Source organism: Pituophis catenifer, unplaced genomic scaffold (genome assembly GCF_029215685.1).
Source record: "Pituophis catenifer annectens isolate HBS135680 unplaced genomic scaffold, rPitCat1.0.hap2 SCAF_3, whole genome shotgun sequence".
NCBI classification, from domain to species: Eukaryota; Metazoa; Chordata; class Lepidosauria; order Squamata; family Colubridae; genus Pituophis; species Pituophis catenifer.
In genome coordinates, this window is record NW_027256883.1 from 206,194,371 (window position 1) to 206,209,102 (window position 14,732).

Here is a 14,732-nt window from a genome sequence, read left to right on the forward strand (position 1 = left end):
AGAAAACTGCAGGGATTTATCTAGGCTGTTACTGGGAATCGACATCGACTTGAAAGCATGCAGCAGATCATATTTTTTTAAAAAAAATCATTACAATCTTACAATTCTACAACTGCTATTAATTACAAAAAGCGGCTGAATAGCCTTAATATTTATTTTTTATATCCCACATTTATTATTTTTTTATAAATAACTCAAGGTGACAAACATATCTACTGTAATACTTCTCCCTCCTATTTCCCCCAAAACAGCCCCCCTGTGAGGTGAGTTGGGTTGAAAGAAAGGGACTGGCCCCAAGTCACCCAGCCAGGTTTCATATCTAAGGCAGGACTAGAATTCATCATCTTCTAGAGATTGTTTAAAGTCACCCCACTGGCTTTTATACTTAAGGCAAGACTAGAATTCACCATCTCCGGGTGACTGGCCCCACGTCAGCCAGCTGGCTTTCATACCTAAGGCAGAGCTAGAACTCACAATCTCCTGATGATTAGACCAAAATCACCCAGCTGGTTTTCATGTCTAAGATGGGACTAGAACTCACAGTCTCCCAGTTTCTAGCCTGGTGCCTTAACTATTAGATCAAATTGGCTCTAGTTTTTTTCCTCAAAGTCTCCACCATTTTTCTCCCCAAACAGGTAGGACTTTCAAGCCACCAGAATGGAGAAGACTGCTACTGCTAATGAGCCGTGGTGGCGCAGTGGTTAGAGTGCAGTACTGCAGGCTACTTTTGCTGCCTGCCGGCTGCCTGAAATTTGGCAGTTCGAATCTCATCAGGCTCAAGGTTGACTCAGCCTTCCATCCTTCCCAGATGAGTAAAATGAGGACCCAGATTGTTGGGGACAATAGGCTGATTCTGTAAACTCCTTAGAGAGGACTGTAAAGCAGTATAGAAGTCTAAGTGCTATAGCTATTGCTACTGTACATCACTTGTTTAGAGTCTACATTTAGCTGGCTTCACCTTGTCTCTAACAGGAAAGTTAAATCTTAATTTAACTGTAACCTCTCTTTGCTTGAAGGCACTGGCTTCCAGTATCCTGCCATCAGCACCTCCTTAATGAGATACTAATTAACCTGCACAAATCTTCTTTTTACATCCCTGAAGCTCAGCACTCCATTGCTGATCGCGGAGAATAAGAAATAACTTGGCATTTGCTGCTTAGCTATTTATTGTGCACAACAAAAGCTGGGAACAAATGGCCTGCAGTAACACACAAAGTGAAATGAAGAGAGATTTGTGGTCATCTCTGTGTCCCACTTTTTCCTGGAGGACTAATGATTGCTTAAATATAGCTTTCTAAAGTCCTGGTCAAATATAGCCTTCTAATGAAATCCACATTAAGCCAGTCTGATGTCAATGTTACTTAACCAAAAGTGGACCACTGCAGATAATAGTTAATGGTTCTTACTTAACTAGACAGGACTAATTTTCTCAGTTTTGGACAACCACAATAGAACCAGTGTCCTGGGAAAATACCATCAACATTTATCTTTCCATCCACTGATCCAGAACCAGAGGAGGAGGAGGTTGGGATGCTTATCTTATACACCTCTGCCATTTTCCCTTTATCATACAGCTGAGGGAAGACCCACCCTCTCCTAGAAGAATGAAATATTTGGAGAAATATTAAAAAGGCAGATTTCCCTAAAGGAGGAATGGAGAAACATGCTCTTGGAGACAGAAAGAACAGCCCCCCCCCCACCTTTCTTAATAGTACACCCGCAGATATTTTTTGCCCGTTAAGAAAGATTGGGTCATCCTATCTACAAAAGACCTTCAGCTCCAGGATGATGGGATTAAGACATGACCCTCCAGGACATAATAGGATTAACCCACTAGCACCACAGCTCACTACATTGCACAATCTCCTAAAGACATTGTATCAGAGTCCAAACTTCAACCAAACCTCAGACAACCTATAAAGCCAGCTGTGACCCCTCCAACAGCCAATAGAATACATGTTCTTGCACAGGAATAGGAAGCTCAAATGCAAAGCCCAACAGAAGGTATTAAAAACCTGTTCTGGCCCGTCAGCGGCCTGTGCAGCTAGTAGCTGATTCCAACAGCGAGGAGGCTGGTGTGGTGCTGCACCAGCAGCCTGTGCAGCTAGCACTCGAGTCAGACATTGAGGAGGCTGGAGAAGATGTGGTGCCAGAGGCAGGGATTCAGCCAGGGCCTTCAGAACCTCCAGAAGCTCCCTTAAGTGAAGAGGAGGAAGAGGAGGAGCCTTTTCTCGATGCTCGGGCGCGCAGAGCTGCCAAAAGGCAGGAGTGGCTCCTCAGGAGGAGGTCTCCTTGAGAGTAAGGCTTGGGGCTAATTGGCCACTCCCTTAGCCTATTTAAGGAAGAACGCCGACTGAGGCAATTTGCAGGGAACAACTTCATTCACATACCTTTGTGTCTCCGCCTTGCTTATCTTATCAGGTTCCTGAAAATTGCTTCTGGGCATTCTGCTAACCACAGTAAGCTTTCAGTTATTATTTTTTGAATTCTTGGCGGCTGTTAATGCAGTTAATTAATCTGGAAGATTGGAAAAATCTCTGGCCTGGATAACGGTTGAAAAAGGACCCACTGGGTCTGGGTTCTGCCCGAAAGGGCTGTCGCCCATACAATGAACTACGTCGATCCGGTCTCCTATACGATGTAGGAAGCCGTTGTTGTAAAAGACTGATTTAATTTAATAAACTAAGGTTTGAACGGACTTTGTGTGTGCTGCGTTCTTTGGGGCAGAACAAAACCCCTCATTCTCAACTCCATGTGGTCAGCTGCCCAGAACCAACCATGTGCTTCTGCTTCATCAATAAATGGACCCCCTTTCCAATCAGCCTCCATTTTGTCTCCAGTGCCTTTCTCCCGGCTTGGAACTTGAACCAAATGGATATTTCTTCCAACACAGCTGAGTAACTTTCTACCAACAAGGAGTGGGACTGTTGTTGTGGGCTATGTGTTGGCCATTGGCACAGACAAGATGGAGAGAGCCCCAAACGTATCCTATTTGTTAAAACCTGTCAGTATCACTATATTTCAACAGTGGTTTCTTTTCTCCACTCAGCTGATCTACGATCTTTGTAGAAAGGGAAGAAAACCAGGTAGGGTTTCTTCAAGCTGCACAGAAGGTAGCCAACCGTGAAAGCAAACTTGGATTCCTTCCAGAAAAAATAAACAAAACACACAATGTCAGCTGTAGATCAATAAAGACTACCCACGGAGGCTGCCAATGATGACAATAGGAAATCTGAGAGCCCTGGATCCTGGGGAGGATGGGAGGAATGATCTGGCTGAAACAAGATCTGGGCCTTCTCCACAGGCAGTTTAAGGTGAATATAGATCCAAAGGGAAAGCTGGTAAAACGTTCTACAAGTCACGGTAGAATGACTTAAAAGCCACAAAAGTCAACTTGGTGACAGCCCTGAATATTACTGAATCAGCATAGCAGTTACAGGTAGTCCTCGACTTACAACCAGGGTGGATAAAAATCGATTATTTTTTTTAAAAATAAATAAATTAAAAAATGGATTTTTTAATAATTTAAATCGGATTTTTTAAAATTTAAATTGGATTTTTTGATTTTTATCAAATTTATTTTAATAAAATGCTTTTGGAGTAAAAATCTATCTAAAGATAGTTTTCTATTTAAGATACATTAATAATTTACTTTATTCAGCATGAAATGGAGCTTAGTTATGTAGCATGAGGCGGTACCCTGTTTCTCCCAAAATAAGACATCCCCTGATAATAAGCCCAATCGGGCTTTTGAGTGCATGGCAATAAGGCCAAGCGCTTATTTCAGGTTTCCAAAAAATATAAGACAGGGTCTTATTTTCGGGGAAACACAGTATATTCTGCAATATTGGGACTGTCGGTGAGTCAACAGCAGGTCAGAGGAGGAGCTGCTGCGGGACAGAGATGATAGTTGCTCCTTAAAAATTATGATTTAAATCGAGTTGATTCAAATCAAATCACTTTTTACTAGTGATTTAAATCAAATCCACCCTGATTGTTATTATTAAGGTAATGATTATTTTTCTCCTTCCTAAGTACAACAGAAAAGTTGTCCAAATATGAATGATTAACCTATTAAACTGGGGATAAAAAAACTAATATGAAAAGTTGTTATTCTAAAAATCTTCATCTACTTGCATATTAAAGTTATACCAGCAAGAATTAGTCTTTATGTAGAAAACTATGATTTAAATCAAGCCTTACTGACTAGTGATTTAAATTGTGATTTAAATCAGTTTGATTTAAATCAAATCCACCCTGATACTCATCATTTGTTAATAGACAGCTTACATAGAATAACAATAGCAATTGCATGTAGCACCATGTAGCGGGACCAAGAAGGGCCTTCTCCGTGGTGGCTCCCTCCCAGTGGTGAAATCTGAACCAGTTTACTACTGGTTCGCTGGCTGGGCGCGTGCATACGCAGTGTGCACCATGCACGCCAAAAGGAGGCATGGGGTAAGCAGAACAGCGCGGGGGTGGGTGTGGGATCAGCTGTGGCACGCAATCTTTTTTTACTTTTAAAAGCATTTTTTTACAGCCTATTCGGCCGAATAGGTTATTTAAAAAAATGCTTTTAAGAGTAAAAAGGCTCTGACGATCAGGCAGCTCAGCTGGGATCGTCAGAGTCTTTTTTTAAACTTTTAAAAGCATTTTTTAAAAGTAGCGGCAAGCGGGTAAGCGGGCCATTGGATGGGCATGAGTGGGAGGGGGGAGGGATTTTTGCTACCGGTTCTCCGAACCACCCACCGCCATCGCTACTGGATTGGCTGATCCGGTCTGAACCGGGAGCATTTCACCCCTGCTCCCTCCCTGTGGAACATCACCCCTGCAGAGATAAGATTGGCCCCCCACTTTGACACTCTTTAAAAGGCCCTGAAGATGCAGTTTTTTTTTTAATTGAAAAAGTTTTTCAAATACAAATTTTTCCCCCTTTTTTTCCCCCCTCCTCCCTAACCCCCCCTCACCCTCCCCTCCCCCCGTGGCTTCTCCAAAATAAAACCCAAATTAATAACAGATTATATAATACTTTACCATCCTTTTTACTCCACCCCCTATACTGACCCTTTCTTTCTAACATTATTATTATATCCCCCTTATACTATACATTTCAAAGCAACATTCAGCTGTAAAATTATATAACAAATCCTAATTTGGCAATTTCAGCTCATAATCTATCCATTTCCTCCTCCCCCATACATATATCTCTTAATTCAAATCTTTTATATATATTAATATAGCATAACATCCCTTTTCCTAAACTAAACAACCAGTAAGCTAACCTATCTCCACCCTTCTAACAATATTATTATATCCCCCTTATACTATACATTTCAAAGCAACATTCAACTGTAAATTTATATAATAAATCCTAATTTAGCAATTTCAACTCATAATCTATCCATTTCCTCCTCCCCCATGCATATATCTCTTAATTCAAATCTTTTACATATACTAATATAACATAACATCCCTTTACCTAAACTAAACAATCAGTAAGCTAACCTATCTCCACCCACTTTCCTACAGGTCTACCATACATACACTTTGACACTCTTTAAAAGGCCCTGAAGATGCAGTTTTGATCCTGAATCTGGAGACTCCAAGAATGATATGGAGCCCATCAAGTGGCTCGTTTGATTGCTGTCACCATCAAGCGAGCCAGGATTGCTGTGTGTGTGTGTGTGTGTGTGTGTGTGTTTGTGTGAATGTGTGAGGGCTGTTGCTTTTTTATTGTCCTTGTATTGGGCTTTTATCTTTGTAAGCCAACGGGAGTCACTGTGAGTAAATTGGGTGGCCATAAACATTTTTTAAATAAATAAACTACTTAAGAAAGGGAAACCCTGCTCTCGTTTGGCTTTTCGGGTTTCAATTTTTCTGGGCTTGTCTCTTCCTGCTCCTGAGATTGACAGGTGAGCTAGTTGCCATGAGATATGGTGGAGAGAATTAACGGCTGGCCCCATTTAGCTTAAGGTTAAAAAGTAAAGTCAACTTGACTTTGGCTGACATGTCCATGCAGGAGGGGTTTTTTTGGCAACAACAGGGAAGTGATTTCCATTGCCTTCTTGGGGGATTTTTTTTTTTAAATTTCCCAGTCTACCCCACAGCGCTGGTGATGTCCCATCCAAGTATCAAACAGGCCAGATTCCACTTAGCTTTCAGGGTTAGACAAGGTTACAGAAGACTTAGCCGAAAGAAGGTTGGCCAACAGTCACTCAGCTCTCCAATCTGCATTGTTTAGGAAAGTGAAGTGGAATCCTTTATCCTTAGATTAGAATAAGGCAGGAGAAAGAAGATCCACTTTCCCACTATATGTGAACTGTGGGAATCAACTCTCTGCAAAGTTTTCTAAATGTATTGGGCAATTAAAATTTGAAGATTTGGAGAACACCCCCTCTTCCAAGAGGGGGGTGCTTCTCTGTATGCATCCAAGCGACTTCTTTTTCAATTTTTTTTATTATGTCTTTATTATTCTTTTTTCATAAATAATTCAAGGCAGCAAACATATCTAATATTCCTTCCTCCTTCTATTTTTCTTTGTCCTTTCTGGGTATTTTAGTTTCTTTTTCAATTTGGTTCATTTTGGATTTCTGGACCTTCTAAGCCAGGAGTGTCCACCCTGAGTAATTTTAGAATATAGAACATAGAATAATAGAGTTGGAAGGGACCTTGGAGGTCATCTAGTCCAACCCCCTGCTCGAGAAGGAGAGTCTATAACATTTCAGACAGATGGCTGTCCAATTTCTTCTTGAAAGCCTCCAGTGATGGGGCACCCATAATTTCTGAAATCAAGCTGTTCCAGTGATTTATTGTTTTCACTGTTAGGAAATTTCTCTTTCTTCTAGGTTGCTTCTCTCCTTCATTAGTTTCCATCCATTGCTTTTTGTTTTGCTTTCTGGTGCTTTGAAAAAGTCCCCTCACCCCCTTATCTTTAGCTGGATGGTTCATGCTTTGATAGTTACTTTTTTAAAAGTAATATGATCATGAAATTAGATAATTCTGCTACCATGTTTCCCTGAAAATAAGACCCGGTCTTATATTTTTGGGGGCTCCAAAATAAGCACTAGGACTTATTTTTGGGGAAACACAATTTCAGGGTGATCAGCCCAGCTGCGCTCTCCAATCCCAGCATGCACACAAGAGGTAAGGCTTATGGACTTCATGCCCGCTGGGAAATTCTGGGAGTTGAAGTCCACAGATCTTAAAGTTACAAAGGCTGGACACCCCTGTTTCTCAGTACTTTGAAAGAAGATCCAATCCATTTGGAGAGGAATTAAAAACAAATGAGATTGTTTTAAAAAATTAAATTGTGTTAATTAAATCAAACTGTCCCTGTGGACGGGCTCTAGCACTAATCCGAAAGCTCGGAAGACTAAACCTCCGGTCCAGGGTTTGAAGGACCCAGATAGGATCCTGCAACATTATCCCGGGACACGTATATTTGCCTTCGTTCGTGAGAATTTAAAACAGGAAGGCTGCCTGTCGCACTTGGTTGCAGATAGCAAAACTTCACGCAGGATAAGAAATTTTTCCAGAAGATGGAAGGAAAGAGGAAGGGAGAGAGGAAGGGAGAGAGGGAAGTGGAGTGGAATGGGGTGGAGAAGAGGAGAGGAGGAGAGAAAGGCCGAGAGAAGAGGAGAAGGAAGGAGACAGAAGAAGAGGGAAGGAGAGAGGGGAAAGGAGAGAGGGAAGTGGATGGGAGGAGAGGAGTAGGAGAAAGGGAAGGAGAGGGAAGTGGAGAAGAGGAGAGGGGAGAGGAGGAGAGGAAAAGGGAGGAGAGAGAAGGAGAGAGGGGAGAGGAGAAGGAAAGAGGGAAGCAGAGGGAAGCAGAGGGGAAAAGGGAAGGGAGGGAAGAAGGAAAGACGGAATGAGATGGGCTGTTGTTGTAAAATGTGATGTATTATAAAGGAAAATGTACAACAAAAACATTTTTTTAAAAAAGAATTTCCCCCCCAAAATGTATTATTCCCCCCACCCCTCAAATCCTCTGGGAAAGAAAAGCTCTAGCCTAGCTTTGTTCAGCAACAAGCAAGGAAAAACGCATAATCCCTGCAGGCTTCTTAATTATGGGAGTGGAAGTCTGTTAGAGGCGCCTGGTAGCAAAAACTGTCCTATAAATTTCTAGCTTCCACAGGTAGTTAATTGTGCCTGACAAGAGAAGAAAAAAGTCTCAACAACGAAGACAAGCCTGAATGTTAAAGAGGTTAGGCAGAGGACATTCCACGTCCTAAAGCAATCCTATCTGAATTGATACTGGCACCACAAAGTGGCACAACTCCTTCCAAATGAAGCCGGACATAAGGAGAAGGTGATTGATTATGCTTTGTCTAATGACAAGACCACTTGGATTTGTTCCAGCCAGTATCAATTCGGATAGGATGGTTTGGGATCTACCAAAAACAGGTTCCTGGAAGAGTCTGCCTTGCTATTGTGAGCTCAGAGTTGGGTTGAAGAGATCTAGGACTGGGGTCTCCAACCTTGGCAACTTTAAGCCTGGCGGACTTGAATTCTGGGAGTTGAAGTCCGCCAGGCTTAAAGTTGCTAAGGTTGGAGATCCCCGATCTAGGATACATTCACAGTCTGTGTAAATTGAAAGAAAACTGAAAATTGAAAGATATGAGCAACAATCTTGTTAAGGACAATGCTGGACGATGAATAGCTATAGAACAAGAGATGTCACTGTACAGAGGGACACCTTTAGCTTTCTGTGCTGTGTTGTGTGTGTGTCTTTGTGTACCTTCGAGTAAGTGTTGACTCAGATGGGTGGGGGGAGGCGGCCAGGGGAGACTGATTCAGCAGACTTCATGCCAGAATTGTCAAGAGGCACTCTGGATAGTGAGATGGGGGAATGTATAAACGTAAAGAAATCATCAAAACCATTAAAAGAAATCATCAAAACCATTAAAAAGTGAAAGTTAGAATATTTTGGACACCTGGAAAAATACAGCCTACTTCACTCCAACAAAAGGCAAACGAGGTCCATGCAGAAGAAGAACGTAATAGCTTCAAAATCTAAGGAACTGGTTTGGACAAAACTCAGCAGCACTTTTTCGTGCGGCTGCTGATAAAAATAGGATCGTCAGCATGATTGCTGGCGTCTGATGACGGATATGGCACAAGAAGAAGAATAAACTTAATAAATAAAGTAGGTGTGAAGTTTCCGAAAGAAGTAGGACTAGAACTCACAGTCCCCTGGATTCTAGACATGTGCCTCTGAAGAACCTCTAGCCTAGCACTCTTGAAGGATTTCAAGTCACAAAAAAAAAAAAAAGCACAACAAAGAATGTTCTTTCTGCGCCAACTCAGAAAGCTCAAACTGCCCAAGGAGCTACTGATACAGTTCTACAGAGGAATTATTGAGTCTGTCATCTGCACCTCTCTAACTGTCTGGTTTGGCTCTGCAACCCAACAAAACAGACACAGACTTGACGATAATTAGAACTGCAGAAAAAAACAATGGCTACCATACCAACCTGCCTTCCAGTGAGGACCAGTATACTGCACAAGTCAAAAAGAGGGCTGTGAAAGTATTTAGAGACCCTTCACATCCTGGACATAAACTGTTTCAACTCCTACCCTCAAAACGACTCTATAGAGCACTGCACACCAGAACAACTAGACACAAGGACAGTTTTTTCCCGAACACCATCACTCTGCTAAACAAATAATTCCCTCAACACTGTCAAACTAGTTATTAAGGCTGCATTACTGTTAATCTTCTCATCGTTCCTATCATCTCCTACCATTTATGACTGTATGACTGTAACCTTGTTGCTCGTATCCTTACGATTTATATTGACTGTTTCCTAATATGATTTGATTGCTTATTTGTACCCTATGACTATCATTAAGTGTTGTACCTTATGATTCTTGACAAATGTATCTTTTCTTTTATGTACACCGAGAATGTATGCACCAAGACAAATTCCTTGTGTGTCCAAACACACTTGGCCCATAAATTCTGTTCTGTTCTGTTCTGTTCTATTCGCATTAAAGTGCCCATGCACATTGCTGTAGACCTTATATAGCTGGAGGATAGAAAGTTAAGGAAGTCTGCCTTAAAATTCAGAACAACACAAATTGTCCATATGGCTATCAATTATAATGCTCCTAATTTCACATATTCAGGATCCTCCTTCTTTCCCTTGGATATAAGTGGAAAGAAGCAAGCCAGGTTCTGACCAGAATAATATGTGTAACTGTTAAAGTTTTCCATACATGATTCCTTTGCGTATAAGATTTATTTGTACCTTCTTTTCAATGGACAGAGATTGGGTGAGTGGGGTGGAGAATGGAAGAGAGAAGGAAATGAAATCAAACACTGTCTAAAAATGATGGTAAGGTCTTACCCACCCACCCAATTCTGTAACCCCAAAACCAGAGATGGAATAGACTCCATACTCATAAAGCAATCTTTCTTCTATAACTGCTGGCGCTTTCTTAATTATTGCACATCGAGATGAAAGGAAGATGTATAGTACAGAGCTATGTGGAAAGTCATTGAAAAGTTACACAATAGCAACACTATTTTTGCAAGCGGTACAAAGATCATTACATGTTTTGATCAACAGCAGCAGCACAGGCTCAAGCTGAACAGAACAATCACATTTGCACTAAAAAGAATTTTTTTCCCTCTTCCCTGAGAAAAAAGAAGATTTCCTTTCTTTGGACACCCTTCCTACAGCACACAGAAAACATTTATTAGCAGGACAAGACAAAGCAAAGCAAAGCAAAGCAGCAGAAAAACCAACTAAAATAAAAAGCAAAATATCTACGATAAACTGTTTTTGTCTGGATGGGTTAAAATTATGTACCAGCAAAATACCAGGTCGTTATTTTGTTGCTTTGTTTATTATACTTAACTTGTTTAGGGGCTTTGTGCATTATGCAAACCACAAATATGGGCTAATTCAGAAACCCGGTTGGATGAGTGCTGCCAGAGGATTCTATGACTTGGTCAAAACCAGCCAGCTATGGATGTGAAGATTGCAACCAATGCCCCAAATAGCACATTTCTGATTAATCACTTGGCCCAGAGTCTACGTGCTCAGTGAATCTTTTATGTTTACCTTCTTCATAGCATCTCTGCCAATTTGAGGCTTATTCACAGATTCTCAGTAAAAACCATGAAATAACTCGTGTCCTTTAGAGTCAAGGCTTGAAATGGTGACTCCATGAACATATTCAGAGGATTTAATTGGCAACAAAACTGTTTTCTTTTGACTTCTTCCAGGATATTATTTTTTTTCCCAATTTCTCAATCCACTCTACAGATTGATCTACTCTACAGATTGATTTACAATTTATTTGGCAGACTTTCTCATCCAAGTAGGTCTCAGCCTGTTCAGCTTTTGAAGATCAGTCAAAGCTCATCAGTTGGCTTAATCGATGTGGCCCAGCCTAAAGATCATCACACACACACACACACACACACAAATCTGTGATGGGGATGGGTGGGTTTAAGAAAGAGTTTCACGTGGAGATGGATTTTTCTCAAACTTTTCAAAGTGCCCTCATTTTTTTGAGCTTGGGCCTAAGAACCGCTATTCACATATTCACAACAGCAAAAATCAAACTACCTAAGTCGCTTTATTAGCCCCCAAGCAAACAGAATGAGATCCCCCAGGAAACAAGCTCATTTTGTACACAAACACAATCTCCTTCAGTCTTTGACCAAACCGGGATGGTGAAAATGCACCCCAGATTCGCTTCTCTTAAGGCTCAAAGGGACCCAGCAGAACACAACTGTGTTGTCGAAAGTTCCACAGAGCTCCGACACTCTTCTGCAAGTGTGAAAACCGAGAAACAAATAGTGGGGAAGGGGTTAATCTGACATAACGTCTCTGGATACCAAACAAAACCGCAAAAGGAGAAGGGGTTGGGGGATAAGGAAAGGCAACCAATATGCAATTCCTGAAAAAAAAAAAAAAACAGAAGCAAAGCTGTATACCACTCGGTTCCTCCTCAGTCCCAACCATCTCCTAAAGTCCAGAAAATGGAAACTCAACACACACAAATACCTTTTAAAATAGCGGTCACCAACCGGTGTTCCGCGAGAAAATTTTGGTAGTCCGCATGTTTTATATTGCACTAAATACTATTTATCTTTTCTAAAAAAATTCATATTAGTGGTCCACGGGATTTAAAATTATGAATTGAGTGGTCCCTGAGGTCTGAAACATTGGTGACCCCTGCTTTAAAATGTAGGGTACTGAATGGGAGGGTTGGACTAGGGAGGGGTCACCAAAGGACACTGGCAAGCTGGCTACAATTTCTGGGGCTATGGAGTTTTTTGCCACTTCTGGTCAAGGGCATTAGGTGGAAACCTCTTAAGAGGCATTTCCCCACTTTCCTTCTCTTTTGAGGGACTAAAGAGAAGATATCAGGGTCAAGCAAAACTCTTTGGGGTGACTTTCCTTCGATCTTGCTTCCCAGGATAAAGCTCCTCAGATTTTCTTCGGGTTGCACCCAGGGCAGCCTCTTTGCACGGCTCCCTTGAAAAAGGGCAACCCCCCCCCTCCAAAATTCATGCTGCAAGCCGATAGAAAGTTTGCTCAGCCTTAAAAACCCCAAAGGTCCCTGGAGCAACAGCATACAGACGTGATCTCTCCGGCTCACCCGCCTTGCCTTTTATTCCCTTTACGCCACCTTGCCGGTGGCAATTGGCAACTCCAATTGGGCCCATCCTAAAGAGGCGATGGGTGCTGTAGTCCCAGGGCACCCAGCAAGGGGGAAAAAAGTTGCAAAAGACAAGGGATGTGCGGCCAGGATTCTCACGTGCCCCCCCCCCATACCCCATTCCTTGTGGCTGGCCACAAAGCATTCAGCCGAGGGGGTGGGGGGAGGAAAGAAAGAAAGAAAGAAAGGAAGGAAGGAAGGAAGGAAGGAAGGAAGGAAGGAAGGAAGGAAGGAAGGAAGGAAAGAAGGAAGGAAGGAAGGGAGGAGAGAGAGAGAAAGGAAGGAAGGAAGGAAGGAAGGAAGGAAGGAAGGAAGGAGGGAGGGAGGGAGGGAGGGAGGAAGAGAGAGAGAGAAAGAAAGAAAGAAAGAAAGAAAGAAAGAAAGAAAGAAAGAAAGAAAGAAAGAAAGAAAGAAAGAAAGAAAGAAAGAAAGAGGCTCAGTGGCCAAGACACTGAGCTTGTCGATCAGAAAGGTCGGCAGTTTTGGCGGTTCGAATCCCTAGTACAGGTCTCCTGCGTGAATAGGGGGGGGTTGGACTAGATGACCTCCAAGGTCCCTTCCAACTCTGTTACTGTTACCGAATGTGTTACTAAGACACTGAGCTTGTCGATCAGAAAGGTCGGCGGTTCGAATCCCTAGTACAGGTCTCCTGCCTGGGGGGGGGGGGGGTTGGACTACATGACCTCCAAGGACCCTTCCAACTCTGTTACACGGTTAAAACTGTTTGCCCCCCCCCCCAAATCCCAGAAGTGGCATTAATGGCAGACCATCAAAAACAGACCCACCCAACCCAGTGCAAAAAAAACAAAAAAAAAAAGGAGACCCGGGGGAACAGGGGGTGGGAGAGAAGAAGGAGAGACCCCCTCACCTTTGCCTCTGCACCTCCAAAGGTAGCCCTCCTGCTGCTGCTGCTGCTGCTGCTCCTCCTGCAACAGAGGCGCCCTGGGTGGGGCTCAGCAATCCGGGGGGCGCGATGCCCGTCTTGGGGACTCCCACCAAGACCCCCGCCAGGGCGGCCGGGCTGACAGCGGCGGCGGGCACCGGGCAAAGCGGGCTGCCCAACAGCAGCTGGGGCAGGAGGGCAGCGGCCGCGCCCAGCCCGCGGGAAGGGTCCAGCTCAGCCGTGGAAGGCAGCAGGAAGCCCGGCGGGGGCCCGTGGGGGCCCGTCGGCAGCAGCAAGCGGGGCGCGGGCTCCGCCGACGCCGCCCCTCCTGCCTCTTCCTCCGGGGGCGGCGGCGGCGGAGGAGGCGGCGGCGGCTGAGCCTCTCCCGGGGCCGGCGAAACGGGCTGCTGCTGCTGCTGCCCCTGCGAAGGTTTGCCGGGCGCCGGGCACGACGACGACGACGGCGGCGGAGGCGGCCGCCCGTCCAGGGAGATGTTGTTAAGGAAGAAGAGGGCGGCCTGCCTCCGCCGGGCGTCGCCGCCCCGCTTGCGGGCCCCAGCCGGCGCTGCCTCCGGAGGCTCCTCTTGGGGCGGCCGGCTCGTCGGGGAGCCGCACGCAGCCGCAGCCATTCTCCCCAGCCGCGGCAGCTTTGCCCCGCAGCCGCCACTCGCAGCGGCCGGGAAGCCGTCGGCCCGCCGGCCGCCCGCCCCCAGCTCGGGCGGGTGGAGCGGACTCGCGCTTCCCGTCCTTGGGCCGCCTCGGCCCGGCTAAGGGATGTGGCTCAGCCGGTGCCTGGCCTGCCATTGGCCGCGTCGCGGCGGTATGTAAATACGGACGCTCTTCGCCGCCTCTCATTGGCGCGCCGACGGTCCTATTGTCAGCGCCGTTCTGTTTTTCCCCTCCTCCTCCTCTCCCCACCCCTCCACCCTTTCCTTCTTCCTTTCTGTTGAACGCGTCTTCTCCAGGTCCTAAAGTCCGCCGGGTTCAAAGGCCGCGAACGTTTTCAAAGGGGGAAAAAAAAAAAACAATAGCCGTCAAGAAAGTTCAATTGCCTTTTGGGAAAAAAAATTCCAAAGGTGCTTTTTTTTTCCAGGAGGCAACTGGACTTTCTTGGTTTTTTTTTTTTTGAAGACGTTTCGCTTCTCATCCAAGAAGCTTCTTCAGCTCTGAT

At 44.3% G+C, this 14,732-nt stretch overlaps 1 protein-coding gene across 1 annotated transcript in view; it reads right to left on the reverse strand.

The window, feature by feature from the left end:
* Window positions 1–14,190, reverse strand: part of CABLES2 (Cdk5 and Abl enzyme substrate 2) — a 57,780-nt gene extending 43,590 nt beyond the window's left edge. Inside the window, exon 1 of the mRNA XM_070940116.1 lies at window positions 13,547–14,190. Within this exon, the coding sequence (XP_070796217.1) occupies window positions 13,547–14,190 (644 nt within the window). The remainder of the gene's footprint in view (window positions 1–13,546) is intronic.
* Between the last annotated feature and the right edge of the window lie 542 nt (window positions 14,191–14,732).